General features: G+C 47.8%; 2 protein-coding genes across 2 annotated transcripts; one reads left to right on the top strand and one right to left on the bottom strand.

Annotated features, from left to right (window-relative positions):
• Positions 1 to 42: 42 nt before the first annotated feature.
• HP1BP3 (heterochromatin protein 1 binding protein 3) lies at positions 43 to 20,536 on the bottom strand. Its single transcript, XM_042831572.1, has 14 exons — positions 20,515 to 20,536; positions 14,685 to 14,884; positions 14,150 to 14,255; positions 12,487 to 12,640; positions 12,089 to 12,248; positions 10,554 to 10,697; positions 9,923 to 10,003; positions 8,190 to 8,344; positions 7,339 to 7,429; positions 6,507 to 6,666; positions 3,211 to 3,322; positions 2,329 to 2,466; positions 937 to 1,218; positions 43 to 582 (listed from the first exon to the last, which is right to left on the bottom strand). Exons 2-14 carry the CDS (start codon positions 14,778 to 14,780, stop codon positions 543 to 545), a joined length of 1,719 nt encoding a protein of 572 aa, XP_042687506.1. The 5' UTR covers positions 14,781 to 14,884; positions 20,515 to 20,536; the 3' UTR covers positions 43 to 542.
• A 1,558-nt stretch (positions 20,537 to 22,094) lies between these two features.
• Positions 22,095 to 24,049, top strand: LOC122167200. The gene is made up of 2 exons (XM_042831643.1): positions 22,095 to 22,288; positions 22,793 to 24,049. Exons 1-2 carry the CDS (start codon positions 22,284 to 22,286, stop codon positions 23,907 to 23,909), a joined length of 1,122 nt encoding a protein of 373 aa, XP_042687577.1. The 5' UTR covers positions 22,095 to 22,283; the 3' UTR covers positions 23,910 to 24,049.
• Positions 24,050 to 25,198: the final 1,149 nt, after the last annotated feature.

Consider the following 25,198-nt stretch of genomic DNA (forward strand, 5'->3'; position numbering starts at 1 on the left):
CTGTGGCGAGGAAGGTAAAGGACACACAGAGCAGGCCCGGAATCTAGTTTCATTTTATTTTAGCAAACTGCATGTTCTTCACTTATCAACATCTCTACATTAGCAACTGTATAGCTTTCCAACTTTTCTTTTTAAAAAAGGGTAAACAAGAAGTGACAAAACTTAGGCTCTTCATCTCTTAAAAACATTTGAAAGTTGGATTCAAGAAGAATTTTATATATTTTGGTTTCAAGGTAACAGAAGTAGCATGGAAACACTAATTCAAATCACCCGCCCAAGAACCACCCCTTCTAGAGCCCCTCTGGTGTCAGATGCTCGGTAACACGGCAGCCTCTGCTGACTGAAGACCTGGACCCACTCTCCCACTTACTGAAAAAGCCACACACCCCCCCTCGACCTGCCAGCATCACAGCTGAGCAAAAGGAGCACCTCCAGGGCTCAGTGCAAGTGCTGTATAGATACACTGCTCCTTCACAGAAGCAGGAAGGACCTCATCATGCAGGGGATCTAAGGAGGACTCCAGTGCCGTCGTACCTTCTCAATTAAGAACCATACTTCCCCCAATCACCATGTTCCTGCTGCCTGGAAATACAAATAACTTCTTTGAAGAATTTTTAAACGCTGCCCTCCCCTCAAACCCAAGAAAAACACCATAAAATGTACAGATTACAGGTCCTAGAAAAGTCTTAAGATTATTGTAGAAACTAAAGATGACTTGTTCCAGGGGAGGGGTAGGCACAAGGCACAGCACTGAGATCTAACAAATGCTTAGGTTGTTTGATTTAGTTTTCAGCTTTTTCCCCCATCATTCAAGAAGAAAAAAAAAAAAAAAAAAAAAGTGTTTAAGCATCAGAACTAAAATACAAATGCACGTTGACTTTATAAAACAAGATTGTGGATTTGATCGTGGGATCCCCTGACAGTGGAAATATTTACTTTTTTGCCCGGAGAGATTTCCTCATGGCAGATTTGCCCTTGGCAGAAGGTTTCACCTCCTTCCTCCCGCTAGCTGCTGGTTTCTTGGAAGAGCTGCCACCAGAGGGTTTCTTGATGACAGGGGCTGCTGGTTTGGCTTTCTTTGCAGGGGTTTTCACCTTGGGTGGGGGCTTCGCTTTCCCCCGGCGGGCTGCAGGGGTCTTTCTGGGCTTGGGCTTGGATTCTCTTCGCTTCATCGGAGGAGCCCTGCTCCGTGACTTTGGAGGAGGTCTCTTCTGAATCCTGTCAGAAAGGCGGCACAAGATCTCAGCAGAGGCGCAAACGCGACTCAGAGCAGAGCTGCTGTCATCAATTTACATAAATGAAACAGATCTTGGCATCTCTGCTCTTTACCACGGATGTTCCTTCATGCAGCAGTACATTTCATTAGCCAAATCGCAGAGCAAGGAGCCCTGCGGTGGACCTTGCCGCGTGTATGGGAACTGCTGAGTCACGGCCTGAACCTCTGATTGATCACCTGAGGTGAGCCATGAGTCAGCCAGAGGAGCACAGGTGAAGGTGGACCTATTTAAGAGCTGGCTACCAGAGGGGAAGGATCTCTTCTGAAGATCCCCTCTTTTGGTATCTTCTGGTGAGCTCAACCCAAGGGTAAGCTCTTCCACTTATTCTCTTTTGTGATCATTGTCTGTTTTGCCTTACTCTCTTGATTATATTGCAATTATAACATCTTGATCTCTATTGATTATACACAATTATATTGTGACTATAACATCTTGGTTATACACCGCGCCACGCGCTTCTCCATCCCCCAAGATCTCAGTGGCAGAGCACTGGCTCCTCTGTGAGACTGCTTGCCATTATTTGTCTGTTTCCATGCCTAAGTCGATTGCCAGAACAATCCAGCGAGCTGACAGTGATTTTATTAGTGATTTTATTATTATTCAAACACTCATCTTAAACCCACATTCTGAGTGAGACAGGTTTCCTGTCCGGCTACACAACTGCAGACGATACCATAGGAAAAAGTTTTCCTGAGGAAACAACAAGTCCAAGCAGGGCCACACGGAGCGCCGCTCTTTTGTAGAGCACAAAAGGCACCAAGGAGATTAAAGGCACCACAGAGAACAAGTATTTCTCTCATCTAGAGGAATTCCAGCTATGGAGTGACAGATTATCATCTGTGGAGCAGAGCATTGCTTCTGCAGACACATCCTGGAGAAGTCCTGATCCTAACAGCTCCCCCAGGAGTTCAGAAAACTACTGGAAAATAAAGTTCCTAATATCTCCTGAGTGGCAGCTTGTGGGTCAGCAGCCACAGCAAAACACTCTACAGCTCCAACTGTCACTTCTAATTCATCCAAAGGAGCCCATTTCTCTCTTTTGCTACCATACCTCTTCTTTGGTGGTGGCTCTTCCTCCTCAGACTCCTCATCTTCAGATTCTTCTTCCTCCTCAGATTCCTCCTCTTCCTCCTCATCAGATTCTTCAGAGTCCTCATCCTGCTGCTTCTCTGGGTAGAGCACATCTGGGCTACAAGAGAATTCTTGTCAGAGCACAACTTAATTCTAAGGCCTTGGCCAACCCTAATTGCTCCTTCTGTACAAACAATGGAAGAACAAGATCAGACTCCAGTGCTCTGAATGCAGGCCAGAGCTACTGAGGACTTCACACATACACGACAGAAGAAGGTGGTAAGCAGAAGCATTAATTACTGCGTTGCCATGTGGCTCTTAGTGGGACACGAAGTCACCATCCCGGGACTCCCTGCGGCCCAGCACAACATACACTCACAGCAGCAGAGAAAAGGCTGCTTTCAGTCTCATGGTGGTCAACCTAGGCCAGCTTCCCTCCTCCCACCTCTCCTCCACATCAGCACCACGAAAAGACCAGGCCCTCTCGTTATCAGCACCCCTGCATTAAACACAACACTCTCCACCTGCTCACGCAAATTTGTTTTAGCATGGGAACACTTCAATAGCTACTATCTTGGAAAAAAACAAAGCACAGAACCATCATGACAGAGTACGTGAGAGCATTTAGCCTAGTATTTTCACTGCCCTTAAGTCTCCCTTCTAATGAAGTCAGCTTTATGTCCACTCACAGTCAGAAACCAAGTAATGTCATCACCTAAAGCAAGACAGGTGACAATGCTGTGGTTTTTCAGTTATTAAACCCTCCAAAGACTTCCCTATAAGCAGGAGGTTGGCCTACGAACTTCAGCAATGCTCTCTGGCTGACCCATCTTTGACATCATTTCACAGCCAAGCCCTTTACCTAGGGTAATAAGGGAAGCAAAGCTGAAAGGTTCCACTGAAGCCCTTTCCAGAAATCTGCTCCAACCAGCCGTTCTTCTCACATCTCTGCAGGGTTCTCTTCAGTAGATGCACTGTAGGGAAAAAATAAAAATTAAAAAAAAAAAAAAAAAAAAAAAATCAGAGAAAGGCCTAATTACTATCGTAGCCCACTGGTCTGATCTTACTGCTCTTGCAGCGCCTTCTGAAATAAGAGACAGGGAGCCAGTATGAAATCTTCTTTCCCAGGATACCTGAAGGGAAGTGAAACTGCACCAGAGCTGAAACTCATGAGGACATCACTGCATGCTTCTTCCTACACTCACCAATGATCTGCTGCTTCGTGAAGCACCCAGCAAGAACACTGAACTTCAAAGCTTCCCCTTTCAATACAACATAATAATCACTTCATAATTAATTTTCTCAAAGATTCAAACAATTGATAGGATTCAAGTGTTGGCTCGTGAACATTAGGCAAGTGAGGCTTTAAATTCACTGAAGGAAGAAGTCAAGAACAGCGCAGGTTTTTGACGTCATGATTAGGGCATCATTCTTTCAGAATGCATTCGATAGCAGTGCTTAACTACTTCTGCCCAACAAACTCAAGTCTCAGCTCCTCAGAGAATGTTCTCCAAAGTGTCTGTTAAAATAAGCTAATAAAATAACTCTGTTTCATAAACAGGAGCAACACAAACTATTCCTACCCGGGGCACCGAAGATCAATAGCAGCATGTGAAGGATCTGACTGGAGTTATAAGTGTGAGGGAAGAATCACAGAATCCTAGAATCACAGGGTTGGAAAGGACCTGCAAGATCGAGTCCAACAGTCCCATCACCACTGCCACCACAAGCACTAACCCACATCTCACAGCTCTTCATCCAGGCGCCTCTTGAACACTGCCAGGGATGGCAACTGCACCACCTCCCTGGGCAGCCACTCCTTGCCTGACCACTGAAAGAAAAAGTTCTTCCTTACGTCTAACCTAAACCTCCTCTGCTACAACTTGGGGCCATTTCCTTGGGTCCTGTTTGTTTCTCGGCCTGGGAGAAGAGGCCCCTCCTCATCACAACCTCCCTTCAGGAATCTGTAGAGTGCAGTGAGGCCTCCCCTGAGCCTCCTCTTCTCCACACTGAACAATCCCAGCTCCCTCAGCCACTGTTCATAAGACTCATGCTCCAGACCCCTCACCAGTTTCGCTGCCCTCCTCTGGACACGCTCCAGGGCCTCAATATCTTTCTTGTACCCAAAACTGAACACAGCACTTGAGGTGCAGCCTCACCAGTGCTGAGTACAGGGGATGGTGACCTCCCTCTCCTGCTGGCCACACCATTTCTAACGCAGGATGCAGTTGACCCTCCTGGCCCCACTGCTGGCTCATGTTCAGCTGAGCATCAGCCAACACCCCCTTCGTCTTCAGTCTTCCCCCTTCATCCCCAAGCCTGCAGCGCTGCATGGGGTTGTTGTAGCCGAAGTCCAGCATCTGACACTTGGCCCTGTTGAGCCTCATCCCATTCACCTTAGCCCAGCCATCCAGCTTATCCAGATCCCGCTGCAGGGCCTCCCTGCCCTCAGGCAGATCAACACCACCTCCCAACATGGTGTCATCTGCAAACTTACTGAGGGTGCATTCAATGCCCTCATCCAGGTCATCAATAAAGATATTAAACAAGAAGGGTCCCAGTTCCGAGCCCTGGGGGACACCACTTGAAGCGGGTCGCCAGCTGGACTCCACTCCATTACCACAACCTGTGGGCACGGCCCTCAGCCAGTTCCTTACCCAAACCTGTCCAGGCCATGGGCAGGCAGTCTCCCCAGGAGAATCCTGTGAGACACCGTGCCAAAGGCTTTGTAGTCTACCTAGACTTTAGCATTAACAGCCTTTCCCTCATCTACCAGTCTGGTCACCCAGACAAAGAAGGAGATGAGGTTGGTTAAGCACAACCTGCCTTTCATGAAGCCGTGCTGTCTGGGCCTGATGCCCCAGATGCCACACACACACACACAGTGTGATCTCATCCAAGATCCATAACTGATTGAGCTCCACGTAACATGATGTGGAGCACTGGCTGCATAGCATGCACCTGCCTGCCAGATCCTCCTCTGGTTGCTCCTAAAAACAGAGCAGAGAGCAGTAAAACTAATTTTAAGTAATGGAAGGAGAAAGACAACAACACATTGCTAGTTGAGATTTCCTTATCTGACTTGCAAGACTGACATGCACTTGAGACCAGCTGAACATGGGCCTCTAAGGCCATGACAGCTTCCAGCGGTCCTGAAGACAAACAAGCAAGCCTGGAAACTCTCTTCCCTACCCCAAGATTAACAAGTGAAACTTGGCATCCACCTCTCACTGGCAAAAGGCCACAGGCAACTTCTTCAGCCTGAACTGCTGGGAGGGAGGCTGCACTCCTCCACACTTTGTTCAACCCTGCCTAAGAGTGTGGATGCTGAGCTTCAGCTCCAGGTGATGACTGTAACATCAGCAACCTCCTCTCTGGCCTCAGCTCTAGAGGAATTGCTCCAGCATCACAAAGCCATGGCAGCAAGATTATCTACCTTTAGGTCTGATACTACTAGAAACTGTGGCAAGCTCACACTGCTTTGAATGACCTTCAGCCTACATTAAACAACTGCTTAAGGGCTCAGACCGAAAAAAAAAAAAAACCAAAAAAAAAACAAGGAAGACAGGAGAAAAATCTACTGTTATTATTGCTTCTGTTCACACAACAATCAAAATATACACTACTGTTACTACTGGGAATGAAGATATGCCAAATATTATTCCAAACACAACTGGATTCGTCTCTTCCCTCCTCACTCGCTTGACTTTTCAAAATGAGAGCCAGAGGAGGTCCTCAAACAAAACACTAAGAGGGATGTTTACAGGTTTTTATTCTCGTTTTTTTTTCGAGTTACATTGTGAAACTTCTCTACATAAAAAGCAAGCAGGAATTGTGTTTACGTCAAGCTGCAGCTTTTCAATACAGAGAAAAATACTGTTGGCAGTTCGAGAACAAAAAAGTAGTTGAATACAGCTCTCCCCTCCCAGGAAAGTGTCACAGACAAGAGAAACACGCATTACATCTCAGAAAGTAGTCAGATTTGAAAAGAACTTACGGGAATTAAAAACACTTAGCATCTCTGCACAAAGAGCAGCTCTCTATTCCCTAGCAAGCTCAACCAAGTAGTTTAAATCTGCCCCAGCATCTGCAGCTGCTGGGCTCTCCTTCAGAGTTTGGGGAAAAAAAACCAAACCAACCAGTGTCCTGGGACTTCACCTTGGAAGTTGGAGTTGGTCCCTGGGTGGTTTTCCAGGATATACTTCTTCAGTGCTGTGGTGGAGCAGGTCTTCGGTTCGTTCATGGCCGCAATAGCAGACAGGATGGCATCTTCCATCAGAGTCCCACCCAACAGGGGCTTCTCCCCTGACTTCTTCAGCTATTTTCCAAGGAGGAAGAGAAAAGCATCAAGACAAAATTCTCCCAAACCAGGTCAGGACAAGCTCCTCTGCACCAGGTGGGTCGGCGCTCCTGCATTAGCACAGATATGTTTTACATTAAAACACTGCAGAGGAACGCTTTCTCCCAGCCTTAACGGTAGGACAGGCCTACTGAGTCAGCTGGCCTGGAGTGCTTTTCATTGGTAACACACTGCCCAGTCCCAAAGCACACTGCAAGTCTGTGGCAATCTAAGGGCCTGTTGCTCAGGAAAGGAAATAAATCACACCTTCCTCCATCCCACAGACCAGATGTACCCAAGAGACAGATATGGCAGAGACACAAGGAAGAACACTGCAGACACCTGGGGTACCCACTGCACTTACAATTAGCAATGGAAAGCTTACCCCACCATCTCCCCTACTGTGCTAATGACTCAGAGCTGAAGCAGTGTGCAGAGCATGCTAAGCAAGGAAGGCAGGGGGTCTGGTTCCACAAATTCAGACCAAGAAGAGAAAGAGTCCTACTGCTTCATAGTTTAACAACTGCTGAACATGACAGGCTGCTAAAGAAAGGGGCACCCAATAAAGCTGGGGTGGGGAGGGCACGTTAACTTATATCCAAGGCTCCTGGTTATTACAGACAACAAAAGAAGACGAACTCCGGCTCTGACCTGGAATGTCCCAGATGCTCCTTTCCCTGTGATCTGCTCTAGCTGGCCCTTTTCTACTGCTCTCTGCAGGGCATTCTTCAACAGCTGGGGTCTGAAATACAGGAGGATAAAGCTTTACTGACACACACCGACAGCGTGAAAAACAAACAGAGAAACAATTCTCTACAGAGAACGTGAGAGAAGCTGTAGTTACAGGAGGCATCTGCCTACATACAGACGTTTTAAATGGAGATCTGTCAGCAAGTGCTGGTTACATGAGATGAGCAGAAATTCTACTGCAGTGCTTTTTGGGTGTCACTGCATATCCAGAAACAAACAAGCTTCATTTGGAAGGATTTATTCATTTCAAAATACACGTCTGTTGATGGGACTCGGTGGGCAATGAATCAGTCAGCTCACAGCCAACGAAGGGCTGAGCACAAGTCCCACTAAGAGGCGATGCACGGAGCTTTACCAGGTTAGCTTCCTTCCCAACCCTTGATACATTCCATTTATACAAACTCTCAGATTATTTTAAGTGTGTGCCAGTTAAAGCGCTCAAAACCACGCAGGAAAAAATCCTGAGGACAGGCCTTCATATCCACACATCTATGAACCATCTCTGGTTCCTGCTAAGGGCAGAGATGCATACAGCACCGCTGATGTCAGCATCGAGAACAAAGCTGGCGCGTGGAGGGACGCAGCAAAGAGGCACGGCTCTTCTCAAGCCTTCCTTCAGGCTGCACGGTGCAGAGCACCACCTGCCTGCCGCCCGATGCAATACTGAATGGCATTACTGCAGAGGGAGGCGAAGCCAGAGGAAGACAGCATTTCAGGGACGCTCTGCTTCAAGAGCTGACCCCTGCACCCACCTGATGTCTACTTTGAGTTTGGGATAATACTGAGACACGTATTTCTTGATCAGGCTGTAAGAAGCTTCTTTTGGCTCACAAAGACGGGTGAAAGCCAGTGGCAGGATGTCTTCCAGCTTCACCTGTTGCTCTGGAGTCGAAACGGAAGTGCTTTTCTGAAATACATACACCTTCATGCATCAGTGGGGCCTAGACCTGCTTTCTTCTGAACCAGCAGTGCACAGGTAAGCAGTGCTCCTGACACTGCCACAGATCTGGAAAATCAAGTTCTGTAAGGCAGCTCTTGGAATTCAGACAATTTAGCAGTTTAAGTAAAATCTAGCAAATCTGTTGGAATTCTCATGGGAGTCTAGCAAAGTCTAGTAAACATAATTATACTGAGCACTTAGCAACATCTATTTCCTTTTTTTTTTTTTTTTTTTTTTTTAATTATCATTATTATTTTTAAGTAAACACTTTCCTTCTCTTTATTTTTTTAAGAGGCTTTTTCTCTGTTACTTTTCAATGACAGAGTCAGGTGAAAATGATTCATGCTGACAAAAAAACAAAAACCATCAAGATAAGACCTGTTCACACAGGTCCAATTTTCCCAACAATAAACAGCACTTCTGTTCAACTGACAGCATGGAGTTTTGCTTTTCTCCTGAATTCTCCTCCATTGCTTTATTGCTATCAGGAGGGGATGATTCGCTTTATGTAAAGAACACAGCCAGGAAATCTGCTGAAGTCTAACAGTTTTGATACTGAACAGGAGCTTTGCAAATGGTCAAACAGGTGAGGGTGCTGCTCACCTGCCAGCTGAATTCACCCAAACCAAAAGCCATCCATTTGTTTTGCTGTGACATGGAAAAAGTGACTAAAAACAAATACACAAATATGCTGCAGACAAGAAAAGTGATGTGTTAATAGTTATCAGGTGCCTTACTCAAACTTGCCATGGAGCCCACAGTTCTATCTAAAAAGAAGTTACACCTAATTAGTTTCTTAGTGTCCTGGTATCGAATGTGTCCCTATCACCACCAAGTTTAGGCCCTGGGGTCTGCCCCACAGCCAAGAGGTAAGCACGAAGTGCTAGAAAACTCTCCAGGATCACCTGTCTAAGCCAGCAACTCCAGCTACACATTTTGAAATTGCAGCATTAGAAATGTTTGTCACACATCCAGTGCTGCAGGGAGCAAAGAACAGCAGTGCTGGAACACAACTAATTGTGCCAGGACTCAGACATGACAGTACCTCAGAACAATACACACCCAACTCCTGCAGCTCCCCTCCAGAAGCCTTAGGACATTCACTACTTCTTCCCTCTGTCCTCTCAGCTAATGGAAAACATTTGTCTGACAGATAGTGCTGAAGATTGAAGTCTTCCATTTATCCACGCAACAGATAAAACAGAAACAGCAGTTGCAGAAAGTTCTCTTACAATACCTGAGAGGCATCTCTCTCTACCAGGTAAAGACAGAAGAGGAACTTCAGGGTTATTCAGTTTTCTGCCTCAGAACCAAAGCCTAGGGGTTTAATGTAAACATTTTAAAACTAAGATTTTTATTATTCTACTTAATTTCTCATACTAGCTTTCTGATTCTGATTTCAGTGATAGAGATGTTTTAATTACTGTACTGGGGGAGGAAGGTACAGCAAGGAGGACGAAATTGTTCTAGTTGGCGCTAAGCTGCATTTCATAAGATGCATTAAATAAGAAGTTTCAGAGTCATGTTTGAAGCACTTCGCCTTACCTTTCTGTCTCTGGCTTTTTGAACAGTTTTTCCCGCATTAGACACCACCACAAAGCTTCCAGAAGCTCCCTTCCCTTTCACCTAGTTAAAAATAAAGCCTGTGTCAGCCTTTAGCAAAGTAACAGAGGATAATAACTGTGAAGGAGACTAAGCAACACTTTTTAACAGATTCTGAATGAATGCTCATCCTGGTGATTAATTGCAAGGGGCAGAAGTGGGATTTGAATCCACTTCAGTACACCAGAAGCCATGGCTAGACATAACAAACATACCCTCCTGCCCCGACCAGGAGATCCTAACAACATTGGCATCACAGCTGTAAGCTGCAGGCAACACGCTACTGCAGAAGGGATGTTGCTAGACTCAGGTTGAAGATGCATCGTACAGCAACACAGCAGCAATTTCCCACCATGGAACAGCCACCTCCCAGGGCACAAACAAAAACAGTGCACTGCGTGTGACTGGCAGAATCATGCAGAAATTCTATCAGTGTCTAAACGAATGGACACAGAGATTGAAGAACCTCCAAAAGGAAGAACATGATCTCCCCATAGGCCTGCTAATTGTTTCCTAAATTCCTGCATGACTCAGTAGCACCACCGGCAGCACCGTTCTGCAGAGTGACCCTTACCTGCCTGATGATTCCCCTCTCCAGCTCCCTTTTCAAGGCCTGCTTTAGAAGATAGCCTCTTCTCTCCAGCTCCAGGGAAGGGTATTTGTGGATGATGTATTTACGTATCGCAACAACTGATGCGCCACTCTTCTGAAAGCACGCCTACAACAGGATCAAAAGTTGGTAAAGAATATCTGGACTGAAACTACTTTGCTACGGGACCAGAAGAAGAGAGAATGAGCTGATGATGCATACAGGCCAGCACAGGATGACCTTTTCCTACAATGACTCAGGAGTAGAAAATTTGAGTAAGAAAATACATGGCTTTCTCTTTCAGAGCAGCTGAAGAGCAGACAAACAAGAGCAGAACAGCAAGCATGTCAACTGCTCTCCTATTCTGAAGCACTTAAAAGCAATGGAATATACACTATGTGCTATTACAAAAAATAGTTACATTTGGGCAAGCCAGCACTGCCCAACCAGCAAGTCATTAGTAATTCATTATAATGATGGCAGATAGACAGTCATTAACAGATTAATCAGAACAAGTTGTTGATTGTTTGAAGGAGATAAAGGACTTGCATTAGCAAACTAGCAGAACAAACGAACACCAATTTGAAGTCCATAATCTTGACTCTTCGAAGACAGTAATTGTCATGTCAGCCAGCCTGTAGCACTAGAGTCCTCCAGCCAGGGATCAGAGTGGGACAAAACAGTTGTGTTTTAAACTTTAGAGAGCTGACATACTATAGAAAATCCCAGCTGTGACTTGATAAAGCCCCCTCTGTTTAAGCAAGTTACCAGACCTAGATGGCTTCAGAAAGCATAGTACAGGATAAAGCTTACTTATGCACAGTATAAGAAAGCACTGAACTCCATTACGTGCCCTGGTAACACTACTATATTGCCAGAAATGGCATAGCTTCTCTCAGTCTAACAGATTTGGATGCACGACAGCATGCTTCAGGGGCTCAAAAGGCCATCTTGTAATTAAAGCTAGTGGAGCTCAGGTATCTGGGAAAGGCAATCTGCATGAAACAAGTCTCAAGGTGAGGACAGCAGAGTTGCAGAGCGACTACAACAGTACAAGTCTCTCCTTACAAGCAGAAGGAAGCATACAGCCAACTAAAACCAACACCACTCAGAATGCTAGCTTAAAGTACTGCCATCTGCTCTTAATTACAATAAGATGCTGGAAAAGATAAGCATCAAATAGACAGACTAATCAAGGTAAACCAAGTTAACTATGGCTAGGAGACACATCAAATTAAAGGACACCAGTAATGAACCAGGTTACATCATCAGAGCCATTTCTAATATTTTAACCCAGGGAGGGAAACAAATTCAAAACAAAGAAAAGCTCCAGAGCCCCTCCATCATCATCACATGTAAGCTCCATGGGTTTCCAGACAGAAGCACACATGCCTCACAGTCAGGTTTCCTGCTAAGCGGCAGCAGTATCACTTGTACCACCAGAAAGCTGAAACCATAAACTGTAGTTCGTGCTTCTGCTTTGTGACAGGCGAACAGAAAAACACTTGACTCCTACTTACCTTAATGGCCTCAGTTAAAATGGCATCCATCTTCGGACGTGAAGTGGCAGCCATCTGAGTTTGTTTCTGTGCCCTAGCCAGCTGGCTAGCAGAAAGAGTTGCCCAAGCAGGAATGGTCTTCTTCACCTTCTTCTCCTTTTCCTTAGACTGATCTTTATCGCTTGGGAAAATGCAAAGCAGTATTGAGAAGGGAGAATGTAAAACAAGCCAACAAGCACAACAGCAACAAAAAAATATGCCTAGAACATTTAACACTGGAAATACTTCTTCCTGTGAAAAGCGGGCACCTCTTTTAGGGACACACCCTATTTTCTCCATCTCTCCCATAATCTTTTTCATCTACAGAACCAGTCTTTCTCCTACCCAAATTCCTAAGTTCAGCACTAAGCAAGCCTTACTCCTTTTTGGTTTCTTCTGAGGACTTGGTTTCCCCCTTCTCTTCATTCTCAGGTTCCTTTGGCTGTTCTGCTTCACTAGGTGCAGCAGCAGGCAGGGTTTCATTCTCTTGTTCTTCTCCAGCAGAAGCAGATTCCTCAGAAGTGGCTTCTGCATCTGGAAGATGTAAAGATGCATCAGCTTACTATTCAAAACTGGCCCCTGCTCTTAGTGAAGGTGGAGGATTTAAAAAAAAAAAAAAAAAAAAAAAATAAAAAAAAAAAGTACTAACAAACCCTGAAAATTATTTCCAACCTGTTTCTTTACTCTAATTTTAAGGGATGATTTGAATTTAAGTAAGAAAGTGAACATAGGTACTGAAAGAGCTTCAGTATGGTGCAGTGAATCATCAAATGCCAGAATCACACATCACACAGTATTTTCACAAGAGCTAACTCCCCACCCTTCTCTTAACTCCTGAAGTTACTGTTGCAATCACAATCACTGCCCATCACAATGCCTAGGAGTCAGGAAGGGAGGAAGAAGAAAAAACAAAATTACTATCATGGAAACAGCAGGTTTTCCCCTAGGTTAAGTTTTATGCATTTTAACTAAAAAAGGTGCAAAACCACACAATTCCAGAAGAGATTACTGAAGTTAAGCATAAGCAGCTTTGTTTACGCCAAACACATCTTTAAATACTGCTTTTTCAGCACTGCATGCTGTGGCAACTGAAGTATTTTAACTTCAATCACATCTGTCCAGATCTGGCAAAGCTTTAGGCTGCACATGTATCAGCAAAATCAAATCCAGTCAGAAACCAACTTACCAAGCACATTAACTCAAGCACATCTAGCCAAGAGCAGGCCTGAAGGGACCAGCCTGCCTAACGGATAACATGCAAACAGAATTACAGTCACAGAATTGCTCAGATTGGAAAAGACCTTCGGGACCATCAAGTTCAACCACAACCTGACCAAATATAAACTGCTGCTACCCACTGCTAGGCTAAAGTGATTGCTGTCATGCCTTGGTGTGCCACACCAGTTTTCTGTCTTCAAGGAGAAGCTTAAGCACTGCTGCTCCATTCCTGCACATGACTTTCCTCCCATGAAAGCACTGTGATTAAAATTTAAATGCGTATTAATAGTTATTTTCCTAGGTGACATACACAGTCATCCACCAGTGAGAACAAACTCACTGAAACGTAATGAAAATCATACTGAAACGACACATCCTGAGAAAGCAAGGTGAAGCTGCTGGGTCAGGCACATTAATTAATACCAGTCTTCATTATGTGGTGTGGTAAAATAATTAAACACTTGTGTTTTCCATCCATTAATTCCTCCTTCCGATTCCAAGGCATTTTCTTATCACTACTGAAAGTTCCCAATTTCTACCTTTATCCAGAAGAACGTGCAAGCCTAGAAGAGATAATATCTAGCTATATTTTCATATTAGGAGTGTCAAGGCTTTGCCACAGTGTACAAAGCACAAACCAAACTATTTCCCACTGAAAGCTGTACAATATTCCCAGCAGGCCAAGAACAGCCTGTAAAAATGAGGCAAGCATTAGGATTTTAACCACAGCCTTAAGATATTTTTTTGGCAACTTCGGTATCCAAGCCCATGATTGGATACAACACCGTGGCTGGCTACAACAACCCAGCAGAGTTGTTACAGTACCTGCTTTCACCTCTTCGCCACCTTCAGCAGGTTTGCTTTTGGGGGGAGTTTCTCGAGAAGAAGAATTCACGGAGCGGCGGATCGGCATCGTGTCCTCTTCAGCTTTCTACAAAAAGCATTGGTGAGTCAGTACAGATGCTGGGAAGACTCAGAAAGCTTTTGAGTTGGGATTCAAGTAAATCAGAGCGGCATACGTAGAACTATTCTAGTTACAATCATATTTTCCAGAATTTTCAAGACAGTAATATCCAGCCCAGCACCTTTGAAGTAGACCAGGAGAGGGCAGTTTTGCATTTCATAATTAGGAAATAAATAACATTTCATTCCACATTAAATGAGATGAGCATTTGGGGATTTTGACAACTGCAGCATCTCAGGGGAAGCAGGGAAGGGGAAAGACAGCACCTAGAGGGTTTACTGGGCTCCCAATGGAGTTCCCTAGAACCAGGAGAGAAAGAGTACGAAGAAATCTTCAGCAGGAGTGGAAGTCAATGACTGATCCAAGGGCAAGCCTGGAGAATGGGTCAGCCCCTACCTCACTTAACTTGTCCGTGTGGATCAGCTGAGTTCCCGTTAAGAGTGGAAGCGCCTTATGATGCACGGGTTCAGCTTCAGACAGATCAGTCGCCATTTAAAATTATTTCTAGCCCCAAGTGCACGTAACACTGTGGAGCCCCAGGTTTTAACCCCAAGGACTTTTTCCTAACGGCTTTCACAGTGCAGTGAGGAGTCAACCTAAAGTACAGAAAAGATGTGGTGTGAAAATTAACAAAACGGAAACATCTACGTGCGCGTATCGAACAAACTACAGACTGAAAAGAACACACGGCTTACAGCTCATGGCTAGCGTAACTGACAAGCAACACGGGCACTCAACAGAGATGCTGAGGCATGTACACAAATTTGAGTGCTATGGGCATAGCAGAAATGGCAGGAGTAGGAGCCGGACCTGCAGCTGCTCCATTACACATATCTGAATGAATAATGGTGCTATTTAACAGAATTAATTAAATTAACAGAAGCATTAACAAAGAGCAGTCATTGCACCATGCTCAAAGCCAAGCAATGAAGAAACTAAACTAACAAGCCATCCCCTTCAGGGAAATGCCCTGATACACTGACACAGCTTCTGTTAGCCTAAGGACCAAAACCAGAACTAGGCAGAAAATAAAACAGAGACCCTCCCAGATTAAACCCCATGCAACATAAAGAAACGCACGAATCCTTGTATGAGAAAACAACCATCAAAACCTTTGACAAAAAAAGTTAAAGCTTTGCAAGACTCTCTTCCAAACATGAGCACAGTCGTGGGCACCAATTATGCTGATCAAGCCTCTCTCCCCCTTTGCTGCCATCCTACCATGCTATCACAGCCTCTCACTGCTGCCCGTGCACCTGCCTCAGCCCCTCTGGAGGAGGGACGCTCCTCCACATGCTGCCAACGCCAGGCCTCACTTTGTCACCCACTTCTCCTCTTTTCACCACCCCCTTTAAAAGCCTCAAAATCAACACCTCACTTGTAGCAAACCAGGGCTGCACCCGCTCTCCCTGGTCTGGTAGATCAGCATGCCCCTCTTAATGGACAAACAGCCCAACACTCCCAACCACTAATTCTCTCAGTTTCCTTCGCTCAGCAGCAGGGCTCCCCATGGACCAGAGGGATTCTGTCCATGCCAGTTGCTGTCCCAGGCACCCAGCTCCCAGCTCATCCGCAGACAGCACTGCTGTCACCCCTCAGCTACGGCTGCAGCGCACGTTCAGAACCACAGCAGGGAAAGAAGAGCAGAGGGAAAGGTGTGTTAATTAAGGCAGAAGGCTTTGCAAGGGCGGACAACCAACAGGCAGCAAACTGCTTTCCCCAAATAATCAATCAATTACTGATTAAAACTGATACGTTAGTAAACTTGAATGCTGACCGCACACACGTGTGGCACTGAGAAAGCAAAGCACACTGTGTTCCAAAGACAAAATAAATGAGATGAACGGAGCCTTCTGATGAAATGTCAGAACAGAGAAAGGAAAACTAACAGCCAGCTTGAACATATGAACCCAGCAGTTCTTTATTCTGTAGGACTTTCCTTCCTCACCGGCAGAAAGAGGACAGAATGAAGAATTCCACCAGGTTTCAGATGGGAATCAAACGGTTTTTTCTAAGACAGACAAAACAGGAGTTGCATCCAACGCCCCAGCCTCACACATTGGATACTGTGGCATCTTGGGAAGTGTCCCAAGCACTGCTTTTAAAGAACTGGAAAGTATGGTGCATGTTTCACAGTTGTACAAATGCCAGACTGAGAACTGGAAGCAGGAAGAGGCCAAACAACTTTCTGAATTCCTGGACTTGCTGAAATGATGGATTGCATTCAGTCTCAGCTCAAGGAATGAAAAATCCAGGCAAAGTTGCAAGCAGGTTTTCCATGAACCAATCAGAAAAACATCCCTGCACCAATTTCTTGCTAATCTATCAGCAAGCTGTTAAGAGAACAAAAAAAGCATAAAATACCACTACAAAACCAGAGGTGTTAGGTGAGACACATGCATTTTAGACAGTATTTCAAGAGTGGATTTCCCTCACCACTTAACAGGAACTTCACTCAAGTTAACCCAAGGCACAGCCCGACTGACTCCTCCAATTGCTGCTGGCCGTAAGGTTTTCCAGCTTATCTCAGACCGCGATCAGTCAAGGGAAAATGTTTTGGGATAAAATCAGGTCTGGAACGTGGCAAGCTGAGCGGGGCACTGTCTCCTGGCTGGGTACCCAGGCCAGGTGTTCTGAAAGCAAATATGCCACAGAGGAACGAGAAAGCACATCCAACCCTGTGCTGGAAAGGGTATCCCCTTACTGTGACACAGCATGCACGCAGCAGCTGACACTCATAGGCACAAGGCAGTAGCGTGGAATACCTGAGCAAGGTGTGCCTGGAAACCAGGTCAGATGGGCAGAATGAACGCACTGGCGTTCTTGCAGATTTGAAGCTGCTGAAGGATGTGAAGTTGACAACCTTACAAGTAGTGCAAGCAAGGACTGTTTATTTCCAAAGAAGCTTAAGAAAGAAAAATAACTGGATTTCAAAACAAAGCTACTGATTAGCATGCAGTTATCTGCTACTTTTCTGGTGCTGTCTTGAGCAACTGAGCATTTAAATGTCTCAGAAGCCGTAGGAAAAAAAAAAGCACATGGAAACGTTACTATTTCAGCAAAGCACAAGTGAAAATCCAAAGCAAACATGCAGAAATGTTACCTTCTGAACTGCAAGGCAGCCCACTTCATCAAGACTTCTGGCCCTCTGAAATTCTCAAAGCTCTTCCCTAGAAGTCCAGCTCAGGTGGAAGACACCCTACTGCAAATCCTTCAGCATCTACATCACCATAGGATATACCACCTTTGATAGAAACTTGCTTTACAAAACAGCTCCACTAGAAGTTCTCAGCTGGTTGTCTCTCTCAGCCTGCCTTACACTGCTGTTCCAGTGTTTACTGATCTCACTTTTGTTTTTGCAACTCAGAGAGCAGCCTGCCGCTCCAATTAAAACAAACCAGCAAACCCAAGTCATGTCGAGCAGCCCAAAAATGTGCAGAGAAATAAAATATCTGACTGCATGCAGAATACGAGTTAGTCCTGCTTCTAATCCTTATCTGGCAACCTGCTTGGAAATTCACTCCTGTTCCCCATCAGCCCTTCAGCACGCCGTGCCACCGGAGCTCTGCATGCTCTGCCCCATCCAGAAGCAGATGCTGCTCCTTGCAGTCGCACGCCGGCTCCATTTGCTGGGAGGCGTCCTACTTAAACACGCTCCCCAGCTAAGCTACAGGGGCTCTGCTCACAGCTCTCCTGTGGGAGATCCCAGGGATCTGTTACAGGTTATCCGAGCCCCACGCTGCTAGCAGCATGATAAACTGTTTTGTTTCAATTAAAGAAGAGCACTGGTCCCATGCAAAGATCCAATAGCTCACCACTTGGCAGGCAAGGAATTGTTTGGCTTGACTGGTGTTACAGCTTTTATTTCCATCGACTCCTTCCCTCTAATGTTAAAATCCCAAACACATTAGGGTTTGAGGGAGCACAGAGAAAGCCTTCTGCCTTTCTAGCACCTAAGCATATGCATTTCTACACACAGACATCCAATGGCAAGAGTTTTTGTTTGTTTTAAGTCTGAGGGGATGTTTTCATTTCAGGGTACTGAATTGAGCCCACAGACCCCAACACCTCTAAACAGAAGCTGACTTGTACCTGGCTTATTCTGTTGAGCTCTATACAGCAACACAAAGATTAAACGCTGACATTCCGCATGCACAGGTGCTGCTTCCATTGCAAAAAGCAGCACATTCCTGTAGTGAGATTGATGCTCTGCCTGCCTACCTGGGACCGAGCTCACCACCTCTCCCTCCAGGATACACAGCAACTCAGAGCCAGCTCAGTTTCAACAGGTGTTTATTAAAATAAAAGGAAAGAGCCATGCCTCACCTCTGCTATTCTCCACCACCACCACCACCAACTCAGTATAAAACAAACTAAGTTTCAGATTTTCTCCAACCATCCTTGACCTGTACAGACAAGAAGAGAAGATCGCTTCCCCAGCCTGGATTATCTTCTCTCCTTAAATCCAGCAGAAATTCATCACGTCCAAACACACGCAGACACTGGGAGACTTCAGTTAATGCCACTATCATACCTGAAAACTTGAAAAATTCCAGCTACAAGATTAATACAAAGCAGAGTTCCTGCCTGCACAGCTGCATGAAAACAACCCCTCACTGCACTGATGCTCAGGACTGTGGCGAGGCAACATTTAAAAAAAAAAAAATTGGGGGTCCACAATCTGGATTCTCCATGCATTCCTGCTGAGAGAGGCAATCAAAGAGCGAAGCAGCCTACATCAGAGCATGCAAGGATCAGCTTTCAGTTCACAGCAGGTGTAGCTCCTGCTACACCTATTTACAGCTATTTCAGCATGAAAGCTGCTGCTGAGTTGCATCTAAGATGACAAAACTTCTTAATTCCAGGATCCAACATTGTGAGTGTTGACAAACCATTGACAACCAAAAGAAAGTTCAGGCTGTAAAATTACACACCAGGATAAAAACCTTTTACAGGCAACATCCTCCACGCTTACACAGTCTACATTTAACACCACCATACAAACCCTCCCGAGCTACGACTTATTCAGCTACCTCTCATTACATGGCATCAGCACAACCTGAGGAAAGCTACAAATTCCTCGTGCTCCATAAAATCTACTCACACCTCATATTAGAGCCCACCAGTGTAAAACCCCTCATGTTCCCTCTAAAGGAAGTCAAAATAGAATCACAGAAAAGCCTGGGTTGAAAAGGACCATAATGATCATCCAGTTTCAAACCCCTGCTATGTGCAGGTCACCAACCAGCAGACCAGGCTGCACAGGGCCCCATCCAACCTGGCCTTGAATGCCTCCAGGGATGGAAGGGGCATCCACAGCCTCTCTGGGCAGCTGTTCCAGCACCTCACCACCCTCTCCATAAAGAACTTAATATAACTTCATACATAAACGTATACATATGTATACTGGAGAGAAAAATAACTCCAGCAGTACAAGCTGAGGGAAGAGCAGCAGTTCCCCCTGCTCTCACCTCCTGCACACACGGTTTAACAACAGAACTTCCGAAGCTCCGAAGCTCCATCAGAACCGCTGCTAGCCAAGCGTTCTTTAAAGACGCTAAAAGTACTATTTACAGTAAAAACAAACAAAAGAAACCACGCGCCCGAACGACCAGCGAGCGGCCAAGACCCGATAAGGGCTCATTAACTCAGAGATCCCTCGGCGGCCGACAGGGACTGCCGAAATACCGGGCAGACCCAGCTGTCAGCCCGCAAACGGACCGAATGCACCCGGCGCCAACCAGCCCCGTCCTCCAGCACGCACCGCGACTGCGGGAACGGCCGCAAAACGGGCGTAGAGGGCTGGCGGAGGGCCGCGGGGAAGCAGCGAGGGAAGCGAGGGGAGCCAGGGGAGCCGGGGGAGCCGGGGGAGCCGGGGGAGCCGCCTCGCCCCGCACCGGCCGCGCTCCGATCAGGGACACCAAGCTCGGCCTGCCGAGGGCAAAGCACGGCCCGCAGCGGAGCCGGGACCAGCGGCTCCCTTCGGGCGGCGACTGAGCGAAGGAAAACAAACGGAACGGCGGGGAAAGCGAACGGGCGGCGCCCGGGGCCCAGCCGAGGCCTGCGCGGACGCCGGGCCGCGCCACGACACCCCCCCGCCGCGAGGCCTATCGCGACACGGCGCGGAGCCGAGGGCGGTTCCGGCGGGCCGCCTCCGCGCCCCGCGGCCGAGTGGGCCGCCCCCCCTCCCGCCGTGCGGCGCCGGGCGGGGTCGGCCCTCACTCACCAGCGGGCCCGGCGGACACAAATGTGTTCCCTAATGGCGGCGGCGGGGGAACCGGCGGGGGAGGGGGGGGGGGGGCGGGGGCAAAGGGGAGGGGGCGGGGCGGAGGGGGCGGGGCCGCGGTGGGCGGTGGGCGGGGCCTACCGGAGCCGCCAGCCAATGAGGAGCCGCGGGCATTTTTCGAACGCCGGGCGCTCTCCCCCTTTCCATCCCTCCGCCGTAGATGTGCGCGTGCGCGATGCCTTCCCGCCTAACGTTGCGTTGAGGCGTTTCCCGCCACGGCCTCCTGAGGGTGCTGAAGGGCCTCGCGCTCGTCCCGCGGCCTCACCCCCTCAGCCCTTTTTTTCTTTCTCGTGCACCTTCTGGTTGCCCTTTCCCGGCTTTTTTTTTTTTTTTTTTTCTTCTCTGCTTGTTTTGTTTGTTTGTTTGTTGGTTTGTTTTCCCCCGGCCTTTCTGCTTTCCCTTCACTGGAGTTCAGGGTGCCTCCGTTCCCACCTACCTCACAGCTCTGTGCACAACTGCCAGGACGCAGCATCTCCCCAGCGCCTTACAGTGTGTCACAAAGCCATTCTTCTCATCCAGTTGGTTCCTCAGCTATGTTTCCTACCCCAGCCCCCCGCCGGCAGCAGTGTGACAGAGGGAAGGCACTCAGGCCTTCATTTGGGCACCAGCACCCATTAGCCACACCACGAGCACTACTAAGAGGCACTTAAACTATCCACAGAGCAATGCAAGTGTTTGGTTTTCACACTGCGACTGTTTTTTGTCTCAGCTTTTTCCACCTTTCTCGCCTCAAATGGCTGCTACACCTGAGAGCGTCTCTTCCCGAAGTCGGCTGCTGTGACCAAGGTCATATTCTCCACCCAGCCCTTCTCCGTGGTGTTCCTCTTTCTCCTTTGTCTCCTGCACTGAACAGCCATAGCCAGATGGTTCCACTTTGCCAGACATTCCTTCGTTTCTTGTGAGTGTGGAATAACCGCAGCACAGCTGCACAGCAATGTGTTCTTTGGCCTTTCCCCCCAAGTGGTGCCTCTCTGGCAGGAGGGGGGATAAGGAGGAGAGGGAGCAAGAGGAAACGTGCTGCTTTGCTGCAGACTTTTAGACACTATAAAGGAAAAGATGAAATCATCCCAGCTGCCCTTGCCTTGCTCACTGCAAGCCTTTGTGCAATACTCCAGCACCTGCGCTTGCCAAGCTACAGAGCTGCACTGAGACATAAGCAGAGGAGGAGAAAGGGTTTTGTTGTCTTTCTCTGTCTCTCTTTCTCTCTCTCTTTTTTTAATATCTCTAAATCCTCCCCAGAGGGGAGCTGTGGGCCCTGTGCATTCCTTACAGCCACAAGCCTGCCTGACCACAGCGGGCTGGGAAGCCTGCAAAAATACGGAGCCTGGGCAAGGCAGCTGCATCCCACAGAGGGTGCACAGCATGTTGTCAGCAACTGCGAGACCCCCCCATGGGATGTGACGCGATAGGCCCTCTCCCTGCTCTATGATTGATGTGTGGCACGTGCCCTTAGGGGCGTAGACGAAGCACATAGGTTACATAAGCTAGAGTTCACGTGTAATAAACGCCATTTTGCTGTTCATCATATTGGTGTGTGCGTGCAGTCATTTGGTCCTGGCCTGGTTTTAGGTCAGTACCGTAGGAGGCAATGCAACATTGGTGCTCCGTGTGAGGAACCAGTGCGGAACCCACTTGTGAGGATCCCCCTTGCATGAGAAGCCAACTTGCGTTAAAGTCTCCTGCGAGCCTGCGGAATTTCCAATGCCGTAATGAGGTAATGACGGGTTGGCCGTGGAAGACCGTGGTGTTACGGTATTCGCCTTAGGGCGTGCCTGCAGCAGCTGGCTGCTGTGGAAGTTCGAGGCTGGGGATAGCCTGTGGTTGGTGGCAGGTCACTCTCGAATCGGGACATCAGTGCCGCGCTGGTGATGGATCAAGTTATTAAGTTGGTCCTTCAGTTCTGTAAGGACTATCACAGCAAGAATGCCCCTTCTAAGAAGGACATTTCCGCTGTACTTATTTGCCTGGAAAAGGAGTGGAATCTTCCCTCCCCTCAGGACATTTTAGACCCTGATAAATGGGATCAGTTTACATCCACGCTTGCGCAGCGTGCGATAGAGGAGCAAAAAGCAGCAGAGCTAAAAATCTGGGGGTTAATTCTTGGGGCCCTTAAAGCCGCTAGAGAAGAAGATAGAATTCCTGAGGCTGCGCGCGCTATGATGGGTTTGGAATTTACTAATGCCGAGAGAAGTGGCACGGGAAGCGGACTTTCTTGCAGGTCCCCTGAGGAAGAGAACGCCGCAAATATGCCCTCAACTATGGCGACTAACATCTCGTCCGCACCTTCGGCACCCCCCTTCGCTCCCCCCTCGGCTTCAGCTTCGCATAAACAAGCAGAAGACGACTGCGCTGAACTGTCTGCACTTTTATCGTGCAACACCGGCCAAGTGCAGGAATCCAAGGTCGTTGAAACTCCCCAGCCGTATCCACGACAACCGCTGTATCCTTCTCTGTGTAATCTAATACCACCTGTGGGTGAAGGGGGACAAGTGAGCTGGGATGGGACACTTGCCGTCTCCTCTGAGGAGGTGGAATGCAGTTACACCCAGGGGGGTGGGGACTGCGGGGACTGCGGGCAAGGCTCGGGTACGGATTGGTCAAAAGTTAGAGAGGCGGTAGAAGAAAAAACAGCAGAGAGAAAGGGAAGCGATGTAACTTACAGGCGCTCGGATGGTAATGTCCGGCCAGCACTGTCCACCCTGATCGCGCCTGAAGGAGTAGGTGGCGTGTGGCCAGCGCTGTCTGCTCAGGTTGCACCCGTAGAAGAAAGACCAAATGACGAGAGTCTCCGGACCCACTCCTTACCACAGCATTCAGACCCACTGATTCGACCCACATATCCTTTTACAAGATTGAGTGCGTATGCAACCAATCAGAAGCCTCTACAACAGTCAGTGCATGATCAAAGGGAGATGGGTCTGAGGGGAGGGGTGCGGAGCCCGCAGCTTCCAGCTGTGACTGAACAGGATAGCGAAAGGAGAGAGGTGAATTTGCATTTAGAAGTTAAGAGAGATGCACTAACCGATTGTGGGAAGTTTAGATCTAGCCTGATAGAGGAAGGAAAAGTACTGGAGATCTTCCTGGTAGTAGGGAACGGTAACAGAATCCCAGAAGGGGTACCCCTCGATCTGAAAGACATCACACACCTGATAGATTGTGCAGAGAAACAGGGATTGAAATCACTCCTTGCTCTAAATGCATTAGAAGTCCTGACAGCACCAGGTCTTCTCTTTCCTCATGATGTAACGAATCTGATGTGCATGGTTTTTAAGCCAGTGCAGTATACATTGTGGGCATCAGAATGGGTTCCCTTCAGGGACAGGTGGCCAGATTGAGGCCTGGAGAACAAGCAATTCCACACGGCTGGCTTGTGAGAGCAATGCTTTCAAGGCTTGAGACATCTGCCTTGATACTGAATAAAATGTTTGTCATTTGGAGGTACATTCCAACAGGTACCTGAGGCAAAGTTGGCATATATTGGGAAAATAACCTGGTTATGTTTGTATAAGGATCCTTTGTAATTTCATACTCATAGATAGTGCCACTAGAGCTATCAGCAATCACTCTAATCAGTAATCTCTAATCTCTCTGTCTATGATTTTACCAGTACTGTAGGATGTGGCTTTAATTGTTTAGCGTCGGTAACATCACATCAATTATTGCAGGCACAGCATGCTTCACTGTCAGAACTGCGCATGATCTTCATGCATCTCTTCGTATAGGTGCCAAGGCTTTGGCACGGGCCTGTTCTATTCCCTTGCTGACAGTTCGTAATGTAGTTCAGGCATGTCCATATTGCAATTCTGCCCCAACTATTGGTGCAAGTGTTAACCCCCGTGGCTTAAAGCCACTGCAGATCTGGCAGACGGATTTTACATGGGAACGCCGTATGGCCCCTCGTCCATGGCTCGCCGTTACTGTAGATACAGCTTCTTCTATGATATCAGTCACTCAACATGCAAAGTGCAATTCAACCACAGCACAGAGTCATTGGGCCACTGCAATAGCCGCTATGGGGTTGCCCAGTCAGATAAAAACAGATACTGGGTCTTGCTTCATCTCAACTCGACCCAGGAATGGCTAATAGCTTGGGGGATATCTCATTCCAGAGGAATCCCTGGCAACTCTCAGGGACAAGCAATTGTAGAACTTGCCAATCGTCACCTCAAAGGAAAAGTTACGCGTCCTAGGGGAGGGGCCGGGTCGGGCCGGGGGCGGCGATGGCGCCGCGGCTGCAGTTGGAGAAGGCGGCCTGACGCTGGACTGAGACGGTGCTGCCCGAGGCGGTGACGCAGGAGCACGTCGAAGCGGCCTACCGCGTCAGGCTGGAGCCCTGCCAGCGCGGCGCCTGCCGGTACGGGCGGCTCCGGCCCGAGCTCCCGGCCCCGGGCCTCGCTTCCTTCCCCCGCCTCCTTCCGCGGTCCCCGCTCTCCGCCTCCCCCCGGGGCTGTGTGGCAGCGGCGCTCCTCCGCTCCTGGACCTTCAGGGCTGTGGTTCTCCCCCAGCTCCCTCCGTTGCCCCCCGCGCTCCCCGGAGCGCTTTCCCGCGTTATCCCCGGAGCTTGGGGGTCCCTCTCTCTGTCTGTCCCCGGATATGCGGCCTGGGCTCGTTGGGGCCCGCACCA

Source organism: Centrocercus urophasianus, unplaced genomic scaffold, assembly GCF_019232065.1.
Source record: "Centrocercus urophasianus isolate 14NV4802_14NV808 unplaced genomic scaffold, USGS_Curo_1.0 seq_36, whole genome shotgun sequence".
Classification (NCBI taxonomy): Eukaryota; Metazoa; Chordata; class Aves; order Galliformes; family Phasianidae; genus Centrocercus; species Centrocercus urophasianus.